Here is a 26,493-nt window from a genome sequence, read left to right as displayed (position 1 = left end):
TATTTGGACCAGCTGGAGTTTATTTATTAAGCGAGCAGGGCAACCACCCAGTAGAGCGTTACAATAATCTAGCTTTGAGCTCATGAATGCCAGCATTTCGCATTGAGAGCATGTGCCGTAACTTAGATATATTTTTAAGATGGTAGAAAGCAGTTTTACAGATGCTAGAAACGTGGCTTTCAAATGAGAGATTGGTATCAAAGAGCACACCCAGGTTCCTCACTGACCACGAGTGTGTGTGTGTGTGTGTGTGTGTGAGAGATTGGTATCAAAGAGCACACCCAGGTTCCTCACTGACGACGAGGACTTGACAGAGCAGCCATCAAGTGTTAGACAGTATTCTAGGCTACTACTTCTTTTTTGTCCAATAATTAAAAATGTATTTTTTTCTGAATTAAGTTGCAGGAAATCTAGACACTGGTATTTCCATCAGGAAATGCATCTACTAAGGTAAAATCACAGCAACCAGTAATGGCTTTTCTGTTTGAGTGTTTTAAATTAAATATGTAAGCATGCATGCATAACTATATAACACAAAATCTTATAACAACATGCAATCATAAAAGAAAACAAGAAAAAATTTAGACCTATTGATGTGACATAATAGTTTATTCCATATAGATTTCAATGATTTTTTATTGATATTAATTAGGTAGATCATTTGCATTCTCAAGGTTTTGCATACGTTTGAACATTCACTCAACATAAACTGCATTCTTGTAAACTTTAGCTAGCAAAGCACATAGTCATTTGGCATAAACTTCATCAAGTACATTTCCCAGACAGCAACATAGTGTCGGCCCACATCTGGTACGTGTGGATTACCTCATTTATAAAACTTTTTTAGATTTTTTAAACCTAGATTTCATCCTAAACGTACACACAAAACTTTTTCCGATTCATAAAACCGTGCGTACACCAGAACCTGCGCAAAATTCCCTTTATAAACCCTGTCATTGTGAACATGCACTGTATTTATGATGAGGATATGATGTGGTTTTCCTTCATCAGCTCACCATCAGTGTCACCAAACTGTTCGCTGGGTCAGTTTGCGTACAGATGCGCAAGTAGTTCGCTTCTATTAATCACAGCTTATGCGTAGGAAGTAGGGTTCCTACAGGTTTCTTCAAGTTAAATTCCAAAAAAAAATTATAAAAAATTAATACCTATTTTGCGCTTCTCCTTTGCTTGTTGCTTGAGGTGTGTGTTGTGTTGAGTCTATGGTTGTGGTGCTGTAGCGTGTGATCTTCATTTACTGAAGGCATCATGTGTTCGCCGTATTTTGTACTCAATTATTGGTTCCGCCACTCTTTATTTATACTACGTTATAGTGTTAGACCGATATATCGGGCCGATATTTGCGCTTTTTACATGTATCGGCATCGGCCGATACAAGGCTGCTGCGTTCGCCGATATTTTTTTCAAGAGATTAAGTTAAGTGCACCTAAGCATTAAATGAATAGGTTGTAAATAGTTTTAAAAGTATAAAAGTTTTAAGTATAGTACAGTCAGTGTGCACTTTATTATGCTGCTTGCTTGTTGATACTGTGTGCAATAGTGTAATTATTTTATTTTTGCTTAAATATTTATTTTCCGAATTTAGTTTCACCACTGAACTCTTTTTTTCTTGTTCTACCTCACCTATTTTGACTATTTGTTAAATATAGTTTTTTTTTGTTCAATAAATGTTCCTTTTTTAAATTTTAAATTGTTATCATCCTGATCATTGTGTCATTTTTATGATGTAAATTGAGGGAGCAAAAGCAGTATCGGCTACAAATATCGGCTCAAGAAAATCGGCAGCCCGTATCGGTCATCGGCTGATAAAAAAAAATCGGTATCGGCACTAAAAAATCCATATCGGTCGATCCCTACTACTACGTTATTTAATCAAAATAATCGTGGTTGACAAATGAACCATTTGAGGAAAAATACACTACGGAGAAGTTACATACAGCACAATTTTTAAGACCAGACATCAAAATTCAAGACTTTTTAAGGTATTATTTCCAAATTAATAAATTCAATGCTTTTAAGGCTTTTTAAGACCCCGCGGGAGCCCTGAGGAAGTGGTGTACGCCTCTTGCAGGGCCTGTTTTGTGCGTACACAAGGGTTATAATCAGGGCTCTGAACCGGTTCAAGGAACGAAAACGAAAACCGGAAACAAACTAAATTTTAAGAGGAACGAAAACGAAATCAAAATCAATTTGAATCGTTCTGAACAGAAACGTTAATTTGAAATGACCATTAACCGGTTAATAACGTTATTTTATCGTTCTCTTTAATATTTTAATTTGGCAGTGACCAATAATGAATAGAGTAGTCCAGCGTGTGACGTTGACGGATCAAGCCTGAGTGAAATGTCATTTATGAATCTACTGGTAACGTAAGTCATTGTGAGCGCGCATTTTCATGCCTCAAGTTCATTTCTTTCACCGCTGAGGTCTACAATGAAAGCGCAGGTATTGGAGGACATTCTTTTCGTATGTTTAAATAAGTAGTACGGACTTTAAGCTCAAATAGTCTGATTTAAGCTAGTTTGTGGATTCCGTTTAAGCCTGTCCAAGTAGGCTATAGCATCTATCAAACATTTTTCCTATAGTCTTTCAGATTGCCAATACAGGTCAATGTTTTCTATATAGACAGTTGATGCTTCGTATTAAATGGTATGTTATGCATTAAATGATCGAGCTTTATTAGCTGACTGAATTTGATTATGGGATGCAGTGTTGCGCAGTGTTTGCTTTGAAATTAGCAGTTGACGGTGCATTAAAAGAGCAGGTTATCCAGTTTATTTATTCTTTATTCATGCAATTTTTAAAACAAGTCGTGTTGAAAAAAAGTTATGTACAAAGAATTTTATCACTCTTCTGAAAATAATTAGGCATATAGAGGCCACTTTCCGCTCCATTAAAACAGGTCAATATTTATCCCGCTGTTTATGCTTTGTAATTAATGCATGTATTTCTGTTGTGGTTTTAAAAATGTTATGAAATAAATATTCAAGTTTAATTATATTATTATTGAGTGAAAATAAGTCTTTATTTATACATATTTGTTTAAAGTATAGGCTAAATTAAAATAACGTTATTAACCGTGATTTTTTCAAATCAAACCGTTTTCGGAACAGTAATGTTTAATGAGGAACGCAAAACGTAAACGTTAAAATATCGATTCTGCTCGGAGTGAACCGATTTATATTTTTTTCCCGTTTTTAAGCCCTGGTTATAAATGAGACGCTGTGTTGCTGTCTGGGTTGTTAAATCAGTCCCCCTGGAAAGCAAAGTGGTTGTATTTGTTAACCCAGCAAACTTCAAGTGACCCGCCCTGAGCTTTAACCACTACAGTTGTCTAGTCTAGTCTAATTTAGTCATGTAAAAGTCTCCGCAGGCACTGGTTTCTGACACTGTTCTCCTTCCCACCCTGGGAAACACTGGCATCTAAAATTGGCTGTGAATCCTCTGGTGTCATCTCCAGCCGTCCTCAGCCTCCTGTGAGCTACATAAGACGGACCCGGGGTAACAGGACCGGGCCCGGCTCTGGGAATGATGGACCATGCAGCCGGGTCCAGATGGAGGTAGGCCGTGCCGCTCGGGTCCCGTCGGACACACCGGCCCTGGGACGAGCACACAGTCTGGCTGCAGAGAAACGCGGCCTCGGTCACATTCACGATATAACGGCCAAGAGTGACATCCAGGTAGTCCTGAATCGCCACACAGGCTGCCTGCACAGAAAGAATATGGAGAGGAGACAAGCATTGGTTATGTTTATGACTTTCTACACAGGTACAAAAAATGGTTCTTCTATGGCATTGCTGTGAAAAACCTAAAAACATCTTAAATTGTTTTATTGAAAATACACTTAAAGGGTTAGTTCACCCAAAAATGAAAATTCTGTCATTAATTACTGACCCTCATGTCGTTCGACACCCGTCAGACCTCCGTTCATCTTTAGACACAAATGAAGATATTTTAGTGTAAATCTGATGCTCTGAAAGGCCTCCATTGGCTCAATGCACTTTACACTCTCAAGACCCTTAAAAGACACTAAAGACGTCGTTACAAAGTCCATCTCACTACAGTGGTTCCACAATAACTTTATGAATCGGCGATAATATTTTGTGTGCGCAAAAAAACCCTAAATAACGACTTATATAGTGATGACAATTTCAAAACAAGGGATCATGAAGCTTTGAAGCGTTATGAATCAGTGAGTCGATTCAGCGGTTTGAATCGCCAAATTTCAGCAGTTTGACACGCGATCCGAATCATGATTCGACTCAGTGATTCATAACGCTTCGAAGCTTCATGATACCTTGTTTTGAAATCGTCATCACTATATAAGTCGTTATTTAGGGTTTTTTTGCACACAAAAACTATTGTCGCCGATTCATAAAGTTATTGTAGAGCCGCTGTAGTGAGATGGACTTTGTATCGACGTCTTTAGTGCCTTTTAAGGGTCTTGAGAGTGTAAACTGCATTGTGTCAATGGAGGCCTTTCAGAGCATCAGATTTACACTAAAATATCTTCATTTGTGTCTGAATATGAACGGAGGTCTGACGGGTGTCGAACGACATGAGGGTCAGTAATTAATGACAGAATTTTCATTTTTGGGTGAACTAACCCTTTAAAGTACACTACTGCTTGCGTATCGTTCATGAGTCGCCTGAAGCTTCTACACAGGTTCCAAAAGAGGGTTTTCACAGTGAATAGCCATTTTTGGTTCCACAAAAAAAGTTTCTAAATAGATACTAGGGATGTAACGAACCGTTTCGGTACAGGACTTCCGTGTGTACCGAATGGTACGAATGCAATCTTTAACAGTCGGCTTGTTTTACACTGAACACACTTCAATCTGTGCTTCCACATGCATATGAAGTACTCCGTCCATTTTATCACGCAATTCATTTAGTTCACCTAAAAATGAAAACTCGCGCTCATGTGGTTCCAAACCTGTAAGACGGGTTAAGAAACAAAAACACAGAAGACCCTTTAAGGGTTAGTTCACCCAAAAATGAAAATTCTGTCATTAATGACTGACCCTCATGTGGTTGGACACCCGTCAGACCTCCGTTCATCTTCAGACACAAATGAAGATATTTTAGTGTAAATCTGATGCTCTGAAAGACCTCCATTGACACAATGGCACGGTTCACTCTCAAGACCCTTAAAAGGCACTAAAGACGTCGTTACAAAGTCCATCTCACTACAGTGGTTCTACAATAACTTTATGAATCGGCGACAATAGTTTTTGTGCACAAAAAAACCCTAAATAACGACTTACATAGTGATGATGATTTCAAAACAAAGCATCATGAAGCTTCGAAGCGTTATGAATCAATGAGTCGATTCAGCGGTTTGAATCGCCAAATTTCAGCAGTTTGGTGGTTTGACACGCGATCCGAATCATAATTCGACTCACTGATTCATAACGTTTCGAAGCTTCAAGATGCTTTGTTTTGAAATCGTCATCACTATGTAAGTCGTTATTTAGGGTTTTTTTGTGCACAAAAACTATTGTCGCAGATTCATAAAGTTATTGTAGAACCACTGTAGTGAGATGGACTTTGTATCGACGTCTTTAGTGCCTTTTAAGGGTCTTGAGAGTGTAAAGTGCATTGAGCCAATGGAGGTCTTTCAGAGCGATCAGATTTACACTAAAATATCTTCATTTGTGTCTGAAGATGAACGGAGGTCTGACGGGTGTCCAACGACATGAGGGTCAGTCATTAATGACAGAATTTTCATTTTTGGGTGAACTAACCCTTTAAGCTTTTCTTTGAGAAAAGAACAAAGAACGGCACTGAAGTCATTCTTAAGAAAAAAAGATATGTTCGAAGTTTTGCCGACCGGATACGGCGAAAGTCTATCAACTAACGTTAGCTCGGCTTCACCTTCTTCGCTCTGGTTGGTTGTGGCACTCATGGCGCTATCCTATTGCGTGCAGAGGGAATTTGAAAGACAACCGTTTATCCCGCCCCTCGGATTGAGCCCTGCCAATGGTGAGTTTCCAGACCCAACATCTTGATGTGGGTCTGGCTTGTCAGGCTACAAATTAAGATCTTTTTGATGAAATCTAAAAGCTTTATCTAATGCAGAGTTCACACTGCCTGATTTTAGCCCCGATTTTGACTCACCGACAGGTTTTGCAAAATCACTGACAAATGCCCGAAATCATAGGCCAATCGGTGCTCGTGCACATGAGTGACAATCACGCTGCTGTGTGAAATTAGCCTGACGTCGTCATACTCAATTCTAGTCAGAATGTGAGTCTGATTCTGCTCCGTTGGGCTGTGATTATGGGGCGTGTTTCAACCGAGCCAGGAAAGACCTCAATTGGATAGACCTACAACCAATCAGAGCAACGGAGCGACGCATAACATTAGTTGTCAAATGTCAACAGAACTCAAATGCACTGTGTGGCCAAGTCCGCGGGTTGAAGCGACCCCAATTATGTGACATACAGACCCAGAAATGCGATTTTTAGCTGCCAGCCCTGCCAAAATAACACATATTTTACACCCCAAATGCCTTTTTTCCCCGGAGAACCCCCCCCTGGAAAGCTATTGGGCTTGTTTTTGGCTAGTTTTGAGGAACGTTAGCAATTGGGCGGGTTTTGTTGTAAAAACTTGGCAACCCTGTACCTGCACGCTGGAAGAAGTAGCCTAACGTTAGAAGAAAAAGATGAGTGTAAACGATCTTTGCCGGTGTTGTAAAAAAAGAATGTAAGGATACACAGAGTACTTACCAACACGATCATCATTTCTGAGAGAAATAGTAAAGGTGAATGCATATACGAACAAGTTCGTTTAGGATTAGAACAAATTCAACCCAAGCGCCTTTGATGACGTGGATGATGACGTTACTGTTTATCATCTGTCCATCATCGTCTAAAGCCCGCCCTGATGATTTCATTGGTCCGAACAGCTTCTGTTCGGGCATAATTACTTCTCTATGGATCAAGTCCAGACCGAACTGCCCGAGTAAAAATGTTGTGGGCGGGGCTAAGTTCGGCTGGCATCCAGGCTAGTGTCAAATGTGTTGTGACTGAAAAATACATCGGCGATGACCGACAGCCAAATAGAGAGCAAGATACAGGGCAGCGGGAGGTTCGGGGAGGAGTTATAGACCAGAATATCAGTATTTTAATAGATATATTTAGAATTATTAGGGATGCACCGAATGTTCAGCTACTGAAATTATTCGGCCGAAAATAGCAAAAGTTTGGTCGCAAAACCTCTCATGAACAAACAAACAAAGTGTAGACACGAATCGACGCAAGATATTTATTGTGCATTGTTAGCAGCTTCATTGTACTTTGTGAGATTGGGATGAACTGTCATAGCGACAGCGTTTAGTGATGGTAAATGGAACGGTCTTGGCTCACTGTCGAGTCTACAGTCTACACTCACCTAAAGGATTATTAGGAACACACACTAATACTGTGTTTGACCCCCTTTCGCCTTCAGAACTGCCTTAATTCTACGTGGCATTGATTCAACAAGGTGCTGAAAGCATTCTTTAGAAATGTTGGCCCATATTGATAGGAGAGCATCTTGCAGTTGATGGAGATTTGTGGGATGCACATCCAGGGCACGAAGCTCCCGTTCCACCACATCCCAAAGATGCTCTATTGGGTTGAGATCTGGTGACTGTGGCGGCCATTTTAGTCCAGTGAACTCATTGTCATGTTCAAGAAACCAATTTGAAATGATTGGAGCTTTGTGACGGTGCATTATCCTGCTGGAAGTAGCCATCAGAGGATGGGGACATGGTGCTCATAAAGGGATGGACATGGTCAGAAACAATGCTCAGGTAGGCCGTGGCATTTAAACCATGCCCAATTGGCACTAAGTGTGCCAGGAAAACATCCCCCACACCATTACACCACCACCACCAGCCTGCACAGTGGTAACAAGGCATGATGGATCCATGTTCTCATTCTGTTTACGCCAAATTCTGACTCTACCATCTGAATGTCTCAACAGAAATCCAGACTCATCAGACCAGGCAACATTTTTCCAGTCTTCAACTGTCCAATTTTGGTGAGCTCGTGCAAATTGTCGCCTCTTTTTCCTATTTGTAGTGGAGATGAGTGGTACCCGGTGGGGTCTTCTGCTGTTGTAGCCCATCCGCCTCAAGGTTGTGTGTGTTGTGGCTTCACAAATGCTTTGCTGCAGACCTCGGTTGTAACGAGTGGTTATTTCAGTCAAAGTTGCTCTTCTATCAGCTTGAATCAGTCGGCCCATTCTCCTCTGACCTCTAGCATCAACAAGGCATTTTCTCCCACAGGACTGCCGCAATGTGGAGTTCAGGAGATTGTCTTGACCAGGACCACACCCCTAAATGCATTGAAGCAACTGCCATGTGATTGGTTGATTAGATAATTGCATTAATGAGAAATTGAACAGGTGTTCCTAATAATCCTTTAGGTGAGTGTATATAATCCATTGAATAAAACTATTGTTTTGCATGTTGCAAAAAGGATTAGTGGGCAATTACACGCTGCAAAGTTTCGGAAGTGACAGTAGCCGCGTTTCCATTACAGATTTGTGCAAAACTTTTGCAATATTTTCTAAAAGTCGATAAAAAAATATTGCGAAATGACGGCGTTTCCATTAACTGATGTTATGCGACTAAAACAATTTTTTTTCCTCTCGTGATAAGTTATTCAAAAAATTATGCTACGTATGTTGGTAGGTTCATGTATATCCCAGCCACCGCACGCCATTATTTTTAATGGAAAGAGACGTGACTGCACTGATGGCAAGGAAATCCCTTATACTTGAGCGGCACATATGAGGTGTTTCTCTCTCTCATCTGCTTCAAGGTCTTAATTAATTGTGGTATTTTCTATTCTATTGTTTAGAGTTTAATAAAGAACTCGGTCTCGTCTTCTGTCCAAACATACCATCATCTGTAAAGAATGATCCACTTTTACATATGCCAGGTGTGACGCATTGCTGCCACATACAGAGACGAGCGAAATGTTTGCATTTGGTGGTAGCTCAAAGGTTTTTTTACCACTTCATTATTTTGGCTCAGAATTTAGTTTGTTGGAAACATAAACTGAATTTAGAAATGCTTTTGAAATGAAAAACTTTGCGTTTAATAAACAAAATATATTTTTGAAATGAAGACAGCGTTTGGAGTGGAGTGCAAAATAATCTGTTCCCTGAGTCCACGACCTTTGCTGTTATTGTGAGTGTACACAAATAAAAGTAGACAGTTTACTGTTTATAATTATATCTACACTTATCTGAATGACTAAAAATGACGGAGTATTGTGAGTTTTTTCCACTGTCATGAAGGAAAAAATCCATCAGAATGTGCCGACGTTTTCGTCAGACAAAGGGTTAGCTAAAGAAAACGTAGCCTATTTAGTTTCATAGTTAGGCTATGTGTAAATGTTATAATTTTTTTATTTCATATGTTGATTATGAAAAGTGAGCAGCATGAGTAAGGCTACATAATCAGATGCGCATACAGTATAGGGTGATTTCAGGGTGATTGGGACACTTTTTACCATTGAGATGACTTGGAGAAAGTGTCCCAATCCCCCTGAATTCACCTGATTGAGACTACAAGCTAGCTAAAGCTGGCAAATTGAGCTTATTTGTGTATTTTAAAACAATCAATGTCGGCCATTTCGCAACGAGACGAGCCGGCTGGTAGAAGTCCCTCCCATGAGGCGAATTTGCGTCTATTGTGAAGTGAATGTCACGAGCAAATGAAGCGAGTAAAGTCAAAATGTTCAAGCGTCCAACTACGTGGGAATAGCGTGATTTATTCGCTTCAGTAAGAGCTCCACCACAGCAGTGTACAGTGAGAAATGTATGATTATTTATTACTAGTATTTTAACACATCATCTTCCTGAGAAGCTTTTTTTTTAAGTCATTACATTGTTTGGAGCATAAAAAACAAATGGATATAAAAAAAAAATCCTATGTTATATGCTAAATCCTCTGCTCTGTAGAGGACACCAGAACTATTTATTGAGAAAATTAAAAGACATGAATAGACAAAAACAATGGGATTTTTTTTTACTTTCACCAGTCAATTTTTATGCTTCAAGCTTTTTTTATCCAAACTTTGTATAAAGATGATTCTCAATGTTATGAAAGATATAAAATAATAATTTGATATACCATTTTACTATGCAATATGTGTAAACATGGCCATATGCCATTCCCATTCTATACACTGTATATAATTTGCATATTAATGTGTTTTGGGACGATATGTAAATGTAAAAAGACGTGTAATAATATTTTCATAAGAATGTCTCATATTTCATAAGAATATCCAGACTTAAAACTGTGCATGATGTCAGAGAAATTCGCTAAAATATCATTAAAGCCTCTATTCTGGGTCTCAGGAGGATATTTCTGTCTCATGCAGAGTGGCCTTTATATTTAGATGTCACTTCCTAAACTTTGCAGCATGCGATTGGCCAATAGTTTTATTACAGACTGTGGCCTCGAGAGTGAGCCGAGATCGCTACGATCACTAAAATGCTGTTGCTTTGTCAGTTCATCGCGATCTCACAAAGCTCCGTTATAAAAATTAAGTTGTCAACAATAAACATCTTATGTACATCGTGTTTTGTTAATGAGAGGTTTCGCGAGCCTGCATTAACTCAGCACTGAATAGCCTAAAAACACTGATCGCGATCGAGAGATCGACAACTATCTGTGATTGGCTACATTACTCACCGCTGCACAAACACACTGTGAAAAGATGCATTTGACGCTTTCTAGAGGAAACAAATTTGCAAATCTGTTTCGCCAATATTACAGTATCAACTGAGGGAGCTTTTGCTTGTGTTTGAGGGTGCTTAGCACCTCTAGCACCCCCATAGAACCGGGCCTGTGAAGCTGTCAATGGAGGCACAGAAATCGCTCAAGAGTTCATCAAAATGATCTTCAATTGTGTTCTGAAGACTCATATTCTGACTAGAATTGAGTATGACAACGTCAGGCTAGTGTGAACTTGGCAAATGAAGTGTTAAGCGCGAGAGACATTCTGCGGCACGATTCGTGTGAATGAGGTGCCGCGAATGACGCAATTTGTGCGAATGACACAACGCGGATTGAGCGTTTCGGGCGGTTGACGCGCAATCTGAAAAATCTGAACTTTGGCGGATATTCGTGCCGCGTTATCCAATCAGCAGCTTAGTAGTGACAACAACGAGGACACAATCATATGTGGATACCCGGAGCTGTACGATACATCTTCATACTTTATAGAAACAGGAATAAAAAGGATCTTGCTTGGAAGAAAGTGAGTGAGGAGGTCGGACAGTCTGGTGAGTTGTAAAAAATACTCTTTACTCAATTTGAGCTATATATATAGGCTATTGAGACTACAAGCTAGCTAAAGTGAGCTTATTTGCCGTATCTTTAAAACAATCCATGTCAGCCATTTCACAACGAGACGAGCCGACTGGCAGAAGCTCCTCCGATGACGCAAATTCGTTTCTGTTGTGAAGCGAATCTCACGCGCGAACGTGAAGCGAGTAAACTCAAAATGTTAAGCTTCCAACTACATGCGAATAGCGCGATTTATTCATGCAAGTTGCGTCTTGTGTGAACTAGTGTTAGACCGATATATCGGGCTGATATTTCCGATTTTTACGTGTATCGGCATTGGCTGATACAAGCAGCCTTGTATCGGCCGATGCCGATACACGTAAAAATACAAATATTTCTTCCTGCATTATTTACAGACAGGCGTCCACAGGGCAGCTCTCACCGTCTTCAAACTCTCTCGCTCTCCCTCGCGCATATTAATCAAAATCAATTGAGAATTGACACGATGGTAAAAGGTGGAAAGACTGAAGTTTCACGTGGAGCATTGGGAGATTTTTTCCTGAATTACCGCTGGTGTTGCTCTACAAGAGATTAAGTGAAGTGCTCTAAAAAATACTGGGTTAAAAATAACCCAAGTTGGGTTGAAAATGGACTAACCCATCAATTGGGTTGTTTTAACCCAGCAATTGGGTTGTTTTAAGCAAACATTTAACCCAACCGCTGGGTCAAAACAACCTAATTGCTGGGTTAGTCCATATTCAACCCAACTTGGGTTATTCAACCATTAAATGACTAGGTTGTAAATAGTTTTAAATGAAGTATAGTACAGTCAGTGTGCACTTTATTATGCTGTTTGCTTGTTGATACTGTGTGCAATAGTGTAATTATTTTATTTATGCTTAAATATTTATTTTCAGAATTTATCTTTTTTTCTTCTTCTTGTTCTACCTCACCTGTTTTTACTATTTGTTAAATATAGTTTTAATTGGTTCAATAAATGTTCCTTTTTTTTAATTTTAAATTGTTATCATCATGATCGTGTCATTTTTATGATGTAAATTGAGGGAGCAAAAGCAGTATCGGCTCAAGAAAATCGGCAGGCCGTTTCGCTCATCGGCTAAGGCTGATGAAAAAAAATTGGTATCGGCATCGGCACTAAAAAATCCATATCGGTCGATCCCTAGTGTGAACGCACAGTAAGAGCTAAATCTAAGAGTGGTGTTGCGTAGCTGTCAATGGAGGCACAGAAATCTCTGATTTCATCAAAACGATAATTGTGTTCTGAAGATGAACGAAGGTCTTACTTGTTTGGAACGACATGAGGGCGAGTAATAATGATAGGATTTTTAGGTGAACTGTCCCTTTAAATAATATAATGCAGAAGTGAGTGCATTTCTAATCACGACTCCGACCTTCGTTTTGGAGTAGTTTCCATCGCCCCATAGCACGATACCAGAAGCTCCCAGAGCGACGCTCTCACCAATGGTGTGCACCAAGTCCTCCTGAAAACACAAACCAACGACACATAAACATCAACTACGTATAATCCTTTGATTTCACTGGTAGATGCTGACCTGTGAGAGAAACTCCATGGAGTAAGTGTAGGCGATCCTGGCGTAGGGGAAGACGGGCGATGGGCGGCTCGGTTCCCTCACCCTCATGGCCTCCAGGATCCGATGCCGGCTGTACAGCAAGATATCCCGACCTCGGCCCCGGAGCCCCACATCCAGATAGATATCAGGGAACAGGGCCGAGCTGACGTTCCACAGCCAGGCCAGCTTATCATTCCTCTTCATCTCCACAGCCGGACACTCACCCGTATACGTCCCGTTCTTCTTGTACTGATAATTATAGCAACCGGGGAAACCGTAAAACCCCCATAATCCTCCAGGGCGCTCTCTGCGGCCCAGTTTTAAAGTCTCCTCCATAAAGGCCCGTGAAGCCTCCTCGAATTCCCGCACAGCTTCCGTTTCTATCTGACCCGGATTCCAGCTGGGATGTTTGGCTTTCACTAAGGACCTCGAGCCCTTCCAGTACACTTCTTTAGTGTCCCAGTTGCGTTCCCACAGCGGCCTCCACTTTTCCCAGTCCACGACGGCCAGCCCGTGAAATCCACGATCTGGGATGTCAGTCCGCAGGTCGCCATCGGCCTTCCAGAGGTGCTGGTTCAGGCTGGCGTTCTGAGGAACACCTCCATACACCGGTTCACTGTCACGGCCGTAGTAAGGATACTCTCCCAACTTATCCGAGTAGAAAATGGTGATGTTGCCGCCCATAAAGGCCTGGCCGCGATTATGGACGATGTCAAAGACGCTCAAGTCCAGCTCGACCCCGAATTGAGACGTGCATCGCTCAGTTGGCGCGTTCCAGACGGAAAAAAACGGGAGATGGGCGGGACGGCCGAGAACAGACGCAAAACAGATGCCGAAAACCAGCAGAGTTCGACATCCAAGCTCGTCCATCCCTGGAGAACGGGACACGCTGGACCTGCAAAGACAGGCGTTTAGCATCCAGATCCACACCTGATGCTACACGAGGCAATTTAAATGGAAATGAAGCCGAGCTACAGTCTAATTTCCAAAGGTAATTTCAATGATGAGAGGCAATTTTTTTGAACAAAGGTATACTTTATCCTGAACAACTCATTATCCATAATAATCATCCACTTCAGGAAACACTACACTAAGTGTGTGTGTGTGTGTGTGTGTGTGTGTGTGTGTGTGTGTGTGTGTGTGTGTGTGTGTGTGTGTGTGTGTGTGTGTGTGTGTGTGTGTGTAGACCTTGCTGAAACGTGACTTTTAGGGCCCTATTTTAACGATCTGAAACGCTAGTGTCAAAGCGTGAAGCGCAAGTAACTTTGTGGGCGGGTCTCGGCGCTGTTGCTATTTTCCCGGCGGGATAAATGGCTCTTGCGCCCGGCGCAAATCTAAAATGGGTTGGTCTGAAGTAGCTTCATTATTCATAGGTGTGGTTTGGGCGTAACGTGAATAAACCAATCCGAGCGTCATCCAACATTCCCTTTAAAAGCAGGTGCGCAAGTTCCATTATGGATTGCTATTATTATGGCGTATTTACCAGGCGCACGCCAGGAGCGGTTCACAGCCGAGGAGACTGATGTGCTTGTAAGAGCAGTGAAAGGCAGAGAAGTGAAGTTGTAATGTTGTACATTATGGTAAAGGTGATTTCACAGTCTTTTTTTTTTCAGTCTTTCAGTTTTTTCAGTTTTTCAGTCGATTTTTTTTCCTGGTTCTTGACGGACAAACCAATTTGTCAGATGTCCTTATATACATATATGTCTTGCCACTATTGGGCAAACAGGTCTTATCCTTAATTATTACAATTAGCCTGAATAATTTGTAAGCTAGATTTATGCCTATTTTTTCACATCTTCGTGGCACACCACAATGATTTCCGTCATCTCATGTGTTAATATTTTTTTAGTGTAACAATTTATGATTTGCAAAAATAACTGTTGCATCTGTGTAGATTACATGAGCAAAGTGTATGCGCGTTGTGCACGCTATACATTATGGTCAAGCATGCGCCCTTAAAATAGCATAATGAACAACGCGCAACGCGCCACTGACTTTAGACTAGGTTTTTTCTGGTCAGTGGCGCAATTGTTTAATGGAACAGCAAAATAGCACCAGGGATTGTTTGCGCCGGAACACGCCTCCTTTTTTGCGCTGAACCGCCCAGGGAGCGCAAGTGCATTCACTAGTTTAGCGACGTGCTTCTGTGGAGGGAAAAGCGCGCTTTGCGCGGGTGCAAAATAGGAATGACACATGCGTCGGTGTACAAAGTCAATTGCGCTGGGTGCAAGATAGGGCCCATAATGTTCATGATTTTTCATTTCATCAGGAAACAGAGGCAGACACAAAGATGAAATGGTAACTATGAAAATTACTTACAGAATAAAAATTATTGACATTATTCTTTAACATTATTAACATCTTGGGCACATTATCATGGTAATACCGTGGTGTGATATATTGATATATGAATACTATATTTGTGGTGATACTACGCTATGGTAAAGGAAATATTATAGTATTTATATGATTATATATATATATATATAGTCAGTGTGTGTACTCTGTTAATTATTATTTATATATAAATACACACACAAGCATGTACATATTTCAGAAAAAAATATTTTTATATATAAAACATTTATATTTATATATATATTATAGATTATATAAATGTATATACAGTATATACATGCAAATATTTCTTAAATATATACATGAATGTGTGTGTATTTATATATACATAATAATTAACGGAGTACACACACATATATTAGGTAAACACAAACTTTTATTTTGGATGTGATTAATCGCCATTAATCATTTGACAGCCCTAATATATATATATATATATATATATATATATATATATATATATATATATATATATATATATATATATATATATGTATATATATATATATTAGAGATACCACAATTCTCAATATAATATTGAACCGTTCGGTACGGCATTCACGGTTCAATATGCGCTTGTGAATTGCGTTTTTTCCGGTTTTGCATTTAATTAATTATTTTTCTACACATTCTATCATTTGTCTCCATCCCAATACTGAACAACGCGACATACATTCACATCACAGGTTAGTGGTGGAGTTATACTCACGGAACACTAGAGTTATTCACAATCACCAAAGTTCATTATTTGCATGCGTTTTAAAGCCTTGCCGGCTCATTCGCGTGCGCGGTTTTAACATGCGCTTTTCCGAGCGCGCGCATTAAACGCCTGTCAAACACGTGAATACTGGACTAAGTAGTCGTCTTACTGCGCTAATACTGTCAAATACACACAAGGTTAACATAAACACAGTCGGTTATGTCTAAAGAGAAAGTAAAATCGTGTGTGTGTCTGTATATTAGATGAACGCAGGTCTTTAATTGACAGCGGCGCAGCCTATAGTGAACACGCCGTCCTTAAAGAGACAGTTCACCTCTAAAAGGATGTCATTATTTACTCACTCTAATGTTGTTCCAAACCTGTATTCATTTCTCGATGACAGAATTTTCATTTTTGAATGAACTATCCCTTTAATGTTAAAACAACAACAAAAGACAAAGAGAAAATCACTCACTGCTCTTGACTGAAAAACTAATACAGTAGCTTTAATAAGAATCAATGTATATTTTATAGTGAAGTCTATGAGTTTTATTTTTACATTTATTCATTCAATTTCATACTTAAATGCTGCTGTACAGCTCTGAGCTGCCAGTGTAAATCTTTATATTTATATATTTTATATTTTACAATACACTAGGAATACAAGGGTTTTTTTAAAAGTAAAGTTTAAAGTTTAAAAAATTGTCTTTTTTCTCTTTAACCTCTTGCTGTTCCTGTCGCTTAAGAATAGAATAACAAAAAACTGATGTGACAAGCCATCAGAACCGAACCGAAAACCGTGGTTAAAAACAGAGGTATTGAACCGTGGACTAACTGTATTGTTGCATCCCTACTATCTATCTATCTATCTATCTATATACACACACACATATATATACACACATATATATACACATATCCTCCTGGGACCCAAAAAAAAAGTGTTTTGAATTTAGTATTTTTTCATGTCATTACATTGTTTAGAGCAGGGGTGTCCAATCCTGATCCTGGAGGGCCACTGTCCTGCAAAGTTTAGCTCCAACCCCAATTAAACACACCTGAACCAGCTAATCAAGGTCTTATTAGGCATACTAGAAACTTCTAGACAGGTGTTGAGGCAAGTAAGAGCTAAACTCTGCAGGACAGTGGCCCTCCAGGACCGAGTTTGGACACCCCTGGTTTAGAGCATAAGAAACAAATGGAAAAAAATATTTTTGAAAAATTATATTTTATTCATATGTTATGAAATGTCCTCTGTAGTTGACACCAGGACTCAGTTGTAAAAAAAAATTAATGACATGAAATTACATGTATAGGCAAAAACAATGGGATTTATTTTTAATTCACAAATACATTTTTAGGTTTCAGGATTTTTTTTAAACAAACTTTGTTTAAAGATGATTCTGAACTATGTTATGAAAGAAATAATGAAATGCATTGATGTACCATTTTACTTTATGAAATATGTGGGTAAAATGGCCATACTTGGATTTTCCCATTCAATACAATGTATCTCTACACTGCATCTAATTTGCATATTAATGTGTTCTTGGTGCAACATGTAATGAAAAAATAAGTGTAATAATGGGAGTAATAATTGGCAACATTTTCAAAATAATATCTAATATTTCATAGGAATATTGATATGTAATTTATTTCCCTATTCACTTGTTATGTCTCCAAAATGCCTGATAAACATGATTTAAGTCCTGGCGTCTCTACAGTGGACATTTATAAAATCAATGCCCTGTTTTGAAACAGAAAGTCATATTCTAATTAGAAACCCCATAACATTTTCCTGAGATGTTGATTTTTAACAAACAATTTGAAAATCAATCCGATTTAAATTATAATTAAAAAATATTATGGATATATATATATATATATATATATATATATATATATATATATATATATATATATATATATATATATATATATACACATATATACACGTAATATATATACATATATACACATATATATATATACATATACACACACACACACACACACACACACACACACATACGAATCAAAAGCTTTATAACAGACTCTAGGACTAAATAAAAAAGCAAGGCAATACATAAAATAAACAACATAGAACAACAAAATAAACATAGCCTATATATATTCATTTACCATGAAAAATATCCTTACAAAAACAAATGTACTGTTTTATCACCATTTTTACATGAATTTTTTAGTACCATTGTACATTTAGATGGAGTAGCACAGTATTATGGTATGTTTACGTTAGTGTTGGTTACCATGGCGACTTACACGAAACTCGCATTAAATTGCAAGATCTGACAAGTTGTGTTTAGACGTTTATGATCATTAGAAGAATGATCGTGACAGATTGTGTTGTTCATTCTGGGAACAGAACTAAAAAGAGGAACCGTGAGTTTGGGCGAGACAACCGTCAAACACAGAGAATGTACATTCTGACGCTGTTTATATGAAGAAAGGCACGCGTTCAAACAATATTAATAAATAAATCGTACTTACTTATTCAGTAAATCTTGATGAATTACTCACGAAATATTAAAGGGTCCAGCTTCACTCGTGACCGTCTCTTGTCAAAAGTTTCCAATGGGAAGAGGCGGAGTCTGAAGAGGAGCGTAGGCACGTTTACTGACGTACAATATAAATATGTGAACCTGGGCCACAAAACCAGCCATAAGGGTCAATTCTTTGACATTGAGATGTATACATCATCTGAAAGCTGCATAAATAAGCTTTCCATTGATGTGTGGTTTGTAAGGATAGGACAATTTGGCCCGAGAAACGACTATTTGAAATCTGAGGGTGCAAAAAAAATCTAAATATTGAGAAAAATCGCCTTTAAAGTTGTCCAAATGAAGTCCTTAGCAACATTTATTACTACTAATAATAAATGTTTGATATATTCACGGTAGGAATCTTGGAACATAATATCCTAATGATTTTTGGCATAAAAGATAATTAGATTATTTTGACCCATACAATGTATTTTTGGCTATTGCCACAGATATACTTATGACTGTTTTTGTGCTCAGAGTTGACCAATACACCATAGTAGACGCTATAGTATTGTATTGTTAGTACAATGGTACTTTCCAGGTTGTTTTATCACATATATTTCTTACATAGGACTATTTCAATGCATTTTAAAGGATGAGGTTCAACCAAATGCTGCAATAATACAAATGAATATGATTACAATGTCCCAGAAATATCATAAATGGTTATCATTCAGTGCCATGGAAACGGTCTAATACCATCACTACTACCATTATTTTTCAAACTCGCTTTCCGTGTAGATGGGGTGTCATTTATGGTAATTTAACAGCATTTCAAGAAAATGGCTTAAATTCTCGAAAACAAGGAAGCAATTTTGAAATCTGCTATCTTAATACTCAGAAAGAAGAAGAAAAACATGCACGGAAAAAGCTAAAATTAACAAATGAGGAACTAACATTACATTTGTGGTTAACACCATGAAACACTTCAGCTGCATGCGACGCCATTTCTACAGTGATTACAGATTAACACACATGCCATATTTCATATTGCATGGTAAATGTCTATTTTGGGTAAACGTGCACAAAGTTAAAAGCAACAAATATAACTTTGCGGTTTGCAAACCCTGTAATTTGGGCTGGTCCTTGTGCTGAGCAGATCCAAGGGTTTGAGTCACACGTCTTCCCCGGTTCGTTCTTCAGAAAAAGTTCCACTAACCGAGAAACACTGAACGGTCTCTGACTGTGAACTTGACAAAAATCTTTAAAAACGTCTTTAAAACGAATGTTATCAGTCAATAAGGTGTTTAATCAACAGCATAAATCGTTTTGATCAAATATAATCATGTTACTCTGTGCATCACAACTTCAGAAAATCTAATTCACAAAAATGTCACAATTCAGATGTAATGCAAATGCTTCTCTCACAGTCCAGTGCTTGTGCCTTTCACATATGAATATGACAGATGCTGAACGAAGCAAAAAGTGTGCATAAATGCTGATTCGGCAACAGTTAGGCCTACATTAGTCCATGAATAAAGAGGATGCCATCCAAACCTGCTAAATATTTTTAAATAACAGGATATAAATAACTCTCAGTTTAAGAGAAGCATCTTAATATTTATTTTAAGGGTTTTTGCTTTTATAGAACAGGATGGGAAACGGGGTTGTGATCAGGAAATGACATACAGGCCAGATTCAGACTCGGGTCAGCCAGCATAAGTCACATTTCCAGCACTAGTAGTCTCATCTTAATTATTACAAGTGGTTCACACAACTCGTGCGCTATATTCCTAGTCTTCTTAAAGGGATAGTTCACCCAAAAATGACAATTCTTTCATTAAAAGAATGTGCTGCGTAACACGAGAATGAACCTCATTGGTTCTTGAGAAGCTCAAACGTGAGGCGTAACACGAGAATGAACCTCATTGGTTCTTGAGAAGCTCAAACGTGATGCGTAACACGAGAATGAACCTCATTGGTTCTCGAGAAGCTCAAACGTGATGCGTAACACCAGCATGAACCTCATTGGTTCTCGAGAAGCTCAAACGTGAGGCGTAACACGAGAATGAACCTCATTGGTTCTCGAGAAGCTCAAACGTGATGCGTAACACGAGAATGAACCTCATTGGTTCTCGAGAAGCTCAAACGTGATGCGTAACACGAGAATGAACCTCATTGGTTCTCGAGAAGCTCAAACGTGATGCGTAACACGAGAATGAACCTCATTGGTTCTCGAGAAGCTCAAACGTGATGCGTAACACGAGAATGAACCTCATTGGTTCTCGAGAAGCTCAAACGTGATGCGTAACACGAGAATGAACCTCATTGGTTCTCGAGAAGCTCAAACGTGAGGCGTAACACGAGAATGAACCTCATTGGTTCTCGAGAAGCTCAAACGTGAGGCGTAACACGAGAATGAACCTCATTGGTTCTCGAGAAGCTCAAACGTGCTGCGTAACACGAGAATGAACCTCATTGGTTCTCGAGAAGCTCAAACGTGCTGCGTAACACGAGAATGAACCTCATTGGTTCTTGAGAAGCTCAAACAGGCTGCGTAACACGAGAATGAACCTCATTGGTTCTTGAGAAGCTCAAACGTGATGCGTAACACAAGAATGAACCTCATTGGTTCTCGAGAAGCTCAAACGTGAGGCGTAACACGAGAATGAACCTCATTGGTTCTCGAGAAGCTCAAACGTGAGGCGTAACACGAGAATGAACCTCATTGGTTCTCGAGAAGCTCAAACGTGATGCGTAACACCAGCATGAACCTCATTGGTTCTCGAGAAGCTCAAACGTGAGGCGTAACACGAGAATGAACCTCATTGGTTCTTGAGAAGCTCAAACGTGATGCGTAACACGAGAATGAACCTCATTGGTTCTCGAGAAGCTCAAACGTGATGCGTAACACGAGAATGAACCTCATTGGTTCTCGAGAAGCTCAAACGTGATGCGTAACACGAGAATGAACCTCATTGGTTCTCGAGAAGCTCAAACGTGAGGCGTAACACGAGAATGAACCTCATTGGTTCTCGAGAAGCTCAAACGTGCTGCGTAACACGAGAATGAACCTCATTGGTTCTCGAGGAGCTCAAACGTGCTGCGTAACACGAGAATGAACCTCATTGGTTCTCGAGGAGCTCAAACGTGCTGCGTAACACGAGAATGAACCTCATTGGTTCTCGAGGAGCTCAAACGTGCTGCGTAACACGAGAATGAACCTCATTGGTTCTCGAGGAGCTCAAACGTGATGCGTAACACCAGAATGAACCTCATTGGTTCTCAAGAAGCTCAGATGTGCGGTGTAACTCGAGAATGAACCTCATTTTGAGAGCATAGATTGACTCGATTAAGGCATTTGCAGTGCTTAACTGGGAGTGGGCGGAGCTAACAAGATTTTTTGGCACATGTTGCATGTTTCACTCTCTGATTGGTGTAATTTTCTGTACAGCATCATGGGTAATGTAGTTTTCTACCAGGAACTCCGCTGTTAAACAATTATTTAAAAAAATAAGATGAAATCCAGCAGAAGAAAATATAATAGATTAACAACCTCATAGCTCACAGTGTTTCTGTCTTTAAAGGTGTATAAGTCATGAAGAAAATGAGTTCCGGAACCGACTGTTGTGTTTACAATAGAGTGCAGAGATCGGTGACTCAAAGACTAAACTATCTGAGTATCAAATAAAACATTAGTCATAAATTTTCATGAGATTTTCCTGTTGCACAATGTCCTACATCTGGTGTGCGAGTAACATGTGACAACAAACAAAAGTGCTTACTTAAACTCCAAGGAACTTTGAGTTTCCTGTGTTTGTACTTATGCATTTTAGTTTCAAGCTCACCCACATGAAAAGCGAGGGACCTTTTCAGAACATCATTTGGAGCGACAAAACATTTCATAAGCAAGAAAACGAGTGTTCAGATCAGTGCATGAAGCAGCAATGGACAGAGAAGGTAAATCCATAACGCTTTTAGTGCGTGTCCGCCCCCCCGCTGCTGAAGAGGGTCCTCGAGGTCGCATCTCTCGCCCTGATACCCGCTATAACACTGGCACTGAAAGTCTTCACTCATCCGCCGCTGCTCTTCCTCACTCACTGCTCCCTTCACCCTCAGGTCACTCCCCTGGCCAATGATTGTGTGTGTCTGAGGGTCAAGATGGAGGTATGTGTCCGAGTCGGGATGTCTGCGCTGACACCGGCCGTGGAAACTGCACAGGAAGCGGCTGCATTGCTCGGTTGCCGTGGTGACGTTAAGGAGGTATCGGCCCAGTGGACCCCGCAAGAACTGGTTTATACTGGAACAACTGGCCTGAATGAGGAAAATAATAAAGAGATGATCAACATAACACATAATATGAATCTAATATAAACAACAGAAGCACTAATAAATATAGCTGCAAGCAGCCATTAAAGGGTTAGTTCACCCAAAAATGAAAATTCTGTCATTAATTACTCACCCTCATGTCGTTGGACACCCGTCAGACCTCCGTTCATCTTCAGACACAAATGAAGATATTTTAGTGTAAATCTGATGCTCTGAAAGGCCTCCATTGGCTCAATGCACTTTACACTCTCAAGACCCATAAAAGGCACTAAAGACGTCGTTACAAAGTCCATCTCACTACAGTGGTTCTACAATAACTTTATGAAGCGACGAGAATAGTTTTTGTGCGCAAAAAAACCCTAAATAACGACTTACATAGTGATGACGATTTCAAAACACGGCATCATGAAGCTTCGAAGCGTTAAGAATCAGTGAGCCGATTCAGCAGTTTGAATCGCCAAATTTCAGCAGTTTGACACGCGATCCGAATCATGATTCGGCTCAGTGATTCATAACGCTTCGAAACTTCATGAGGCCGTGTTTTGAAATCGTCATCACTATGCAAGTCGTTATTTAGGGGTTTTTTTGCTCACAAAAACTATTGTCGCCGATTCATAAAGTTATTGTAGAGCCACTGTAGTGAGATGGACTTTGTAACGACGTCTTTAGTGCCTTTTAAGGGTCTTGAGAGTGTAAAGTGCATTGAGCCAATGGAGGCCTTTCAGAGCATCAGATTTACACTAAAATATCTTCATTTGTGTCTGAAGATGAACGGAGGTCTGACGGGTGTCGAACGACATGAGGGTAAGTAATTAATGACAGAATTTTTATTTTTGGGTGAACTAACCCTTTAACGGGGCCAAGCGCAACAGAAGCAAACAAGGAAGCTAGCAGCAGACCAACTGAACAAATGAGTGAAGACATTTGAAGCAAAAACGTTGAAACACCACATTAAAACATTGAGTTGTATAGTGCCAATGTCAGGTTTTGTTCTATTATAGCACCACCAAGAGGCACAATCCTACAATTTTTTATGTGTCATCGGAGTGAGCCCATACACGTGTGTGTCAATTTTGGTGAAAATATCTCATTTTATTTTGGAGTTATAGACATTTATATGAAAAAACATGTAAAAGATGACTGACACCTGAGTTTGATTGGATTTTACTACCCCTTACTATCAATATTTTGACATTTTGGCTGAAATATCACGCTATCGACCTATGTTTCCGATTTTCTGGCGCTGGTTTCGTCTCGATCGGACTAGCGGTTTCGAAGATATCAGGTAACGTTTTTTAAGCGCTAAATTACCGCGCTGCACAAACCACACGCCGAAACCTGGCAAGTCTGGTATCGTTGGACTCGGCAAGGATTCAGAAGACTAAAAAAGTTAGTCCCACGAAAATAAGTCAACCCCACCCAAAGTTAAAAGCGTTTGGGGAAAAAATTATCCACTAGGTGGCGCTGTTTCAAAACTTCTCAGGCTACTTTAGGACATCGTGCTGATGACCCAAACCGAGTTTCGTAACAATCCGTTCATGCGTTAATAAAATACAGCATTTTAGCACATAATTCAAAATGGCCAACAGTCAAAATGGCCGATATGGTAAAATTGGATATCAGACGACTCGGCATATTTTATGATATTTGGACAAACGGTTAAGAAGTTATAAGCAAAAATAGCTATTTTTTGTATCTCCGGACCAGTAGGTGGCGCTGCGCCGAAACGCTGCATGTTGCCTCAGGTCATGCTTGTGATGACTTGTACCAAGTTTGGTTTGAATACAATAAAGTGTTGCGGAGATATTGCCTTAAGTGTGTTTTTGCAAGCGTTACATAAAATTTGTTTGTGTGTTAATCGAAAACGATTTGACGAATCAACTTGAATTCCATGTTTTTTGTCAGCACTATCTGGAGATGATCTGGTTAAATTTTCGTGCAAATCGGACCAACGGCCTAGGAGGAGTTCGAAAAAGTTGGGTTTCGGTTCATTAAAAATGGCGGGAAAATTTTCATGACGGAAATGACATCATAGGGTGCAATCGAATCGGCTTGAGCCAAGGAATCAGAGGAAAAAAGGATTTCGGGTTCAAAAGTTATTAGCAAAAATATGAGTCAAACTTTGGACAGGTGGTGGCGCTAGAGGGATTGAGTTAGAGACTCCAAAATGGGTGTGTTTACTATTGGTAATGACCTCTATCAGTGTACCAAATTTCATAATTTTCCCGCAAACGGTTCTATGGGCTGCCATAGACTTCCATGGCGGAATAATAAGAAATCTAACGGTTTCAAGAGGGGCTCCGCACCTTCGGTGCTTGGCCCCTAATTATTCTCTTTATGGCGAGCAGGGCGGGGCTGAGAGCCGTGGGAACGGAACACTTGGTTGTTTATGTTTATTTTGTGATTAAAGAGGTTTAGTTTTATTCTTTCATAATGTTTCCTGTGGTGCACTTATGATGTTAGTATGATTTTTATATTTTTAAAAAATTGTCAATTTAGAAATAAACAGCATTTTAGCCTCTGATTTGAATGCTATGTTTGATGGGGCGTGTCTGCTGTGAGACTTCAGTGTAAACGCCCACTGTTGTGATTGGCCGCCGTGAGACTTCAGTGTAAACGCCCACTGCTGTGATTGGCTGCTGTGAGGCTTCAGTGTAAACGCCCACTGCTGTGATTGGCTGCTGTGATTGGCTGCCGTGAGACTTCAGTGTAAACGCCCACTGCTGTGATTGGCTGCTGTGATTGGCTGCCGTGAGACTTCAGTGTAAACGCCCACTGCTGTGATTGGCTGCTGTGAGACTTCTGTGTAAACGCCCACTGCTGTGATTGGCTGACATCTTTGCATATGAAATCGCTAGTATTAAATGTGGAACCCTCTCGAAAACATTTAGCACATTTTTACTATTACAGCTCTCAAGGTTAACTAATCATGAAAAGTGTTGATTATAGCATTATATTTACTGTATATATAATCAAAGTCTGCGACTGATTTCCCAAAGAATCCACAGTGAAATGTAGCGAACACACATAAATAATGCTCAACTGAGACATTCACATTGATGAGAATAAATACGCTTTAGGATCCTTTGGAAGGTGATGTTATTTTTAGTTTCGCTCTTCTCTCCTCGTCATCTCACTAACACTCCAGTGGGCGGGGCCAAAGTAGGCACATCCCACAATGAGTCGTTCTCTGGGCTTGGCAACAATAAAAGCAGTTTTTGGACTAACAAGGAAGTTGCAGGATACTCTTATAGTATGATGACCTGAGCCTTTAACTTCATTACAGTTATTATTACCATAGGAACCCCTTAACAAGGACTATTAATGATTAAAATAATATATAATGTGATGTGTGAATGCTTACATTGCTGCTGGCATAATTGGCATCGCCCCAGAATACGATACCAGCTGCGCCCAGGGCCACACTTTCCCCAATGGTGGACACCAAATCCATCTGCACAAACACAAATAAGGCACTCAGTGATTGGATCTCGGACATTGCTGTGAGTTGAGGCCACAAATAATGAATGGGTACAATTTTGTAACAGCATCTTGGAAACAATCTGGAAGGAAATCAGCTGGAACGGTGTGGTGGGGCGGTGGCACCGAAAACATGACCAGCACCCTTCCTGTTCCACTGCACACAAACACACATAATACAGAGATAAAGAGCAGGAATTATGAGTATGCAAGGAA

The 26,493-nt window shown here is 39.7% G+C and overlaps 1 protein-coding gene across 1 annotated transcript in view; it reads right to left on the bottom strand.

Annotated features, from left to right (window-relative positions):
• Positions 1 to 397: 397 nt before the first annotated feature.
• The window catches only part of hyal2a (hyaluronidase 2a), a 38,565-nt gene continuing 12,469 nt past the window's right edge, over positions 398 to 26,493 (bottom strand). Inside the window, exons 3-7 of the mRNA XM_079841303.1 lie at positions 26,162 to 26,251; positions 22,405 to 22,782; positions 12,889 to 13,842; positions 12,727 to 12,816; positions 398 to 3,725 (exon numbers count right to left, since the gene is read on the bottom strand). Of these exons, the coding sequence (XP_079697429.1) occupies positions 3,372 to 3,725; positions 12,727 to 12,816; positions 12,889 to 13,842; positions 22,405 to 22,782; positions 26,162 to 26,251 (1,866 nt within the window). The 3' untranslated portion in view covers positions 398 to 3,371. The remainder of the gene's footprint in view (positions 3,726 to 12,726; positions 12,817 to 12,888; positions 13,843 to 22,404; positions 22,783 to 26,161; positions 26,252 to 26,493) is intronic.

The sequence above is a fragment of the Gobio gobio genome (assembly GCF_949357685.1).
Source record: "Gobio gobio genome assembly, chromosome: 17".
Lineage (NCBI taxonomy): Eukaryota > Metazoa > Chordata > Actinopteri > Cypriniformes > Gobionidae > Gobio > Gobio gobio.
Note: the sequence above shows the minus strand (reverse complement) of the source record. Positions and strands in the feature narration are given on the sequence as shown.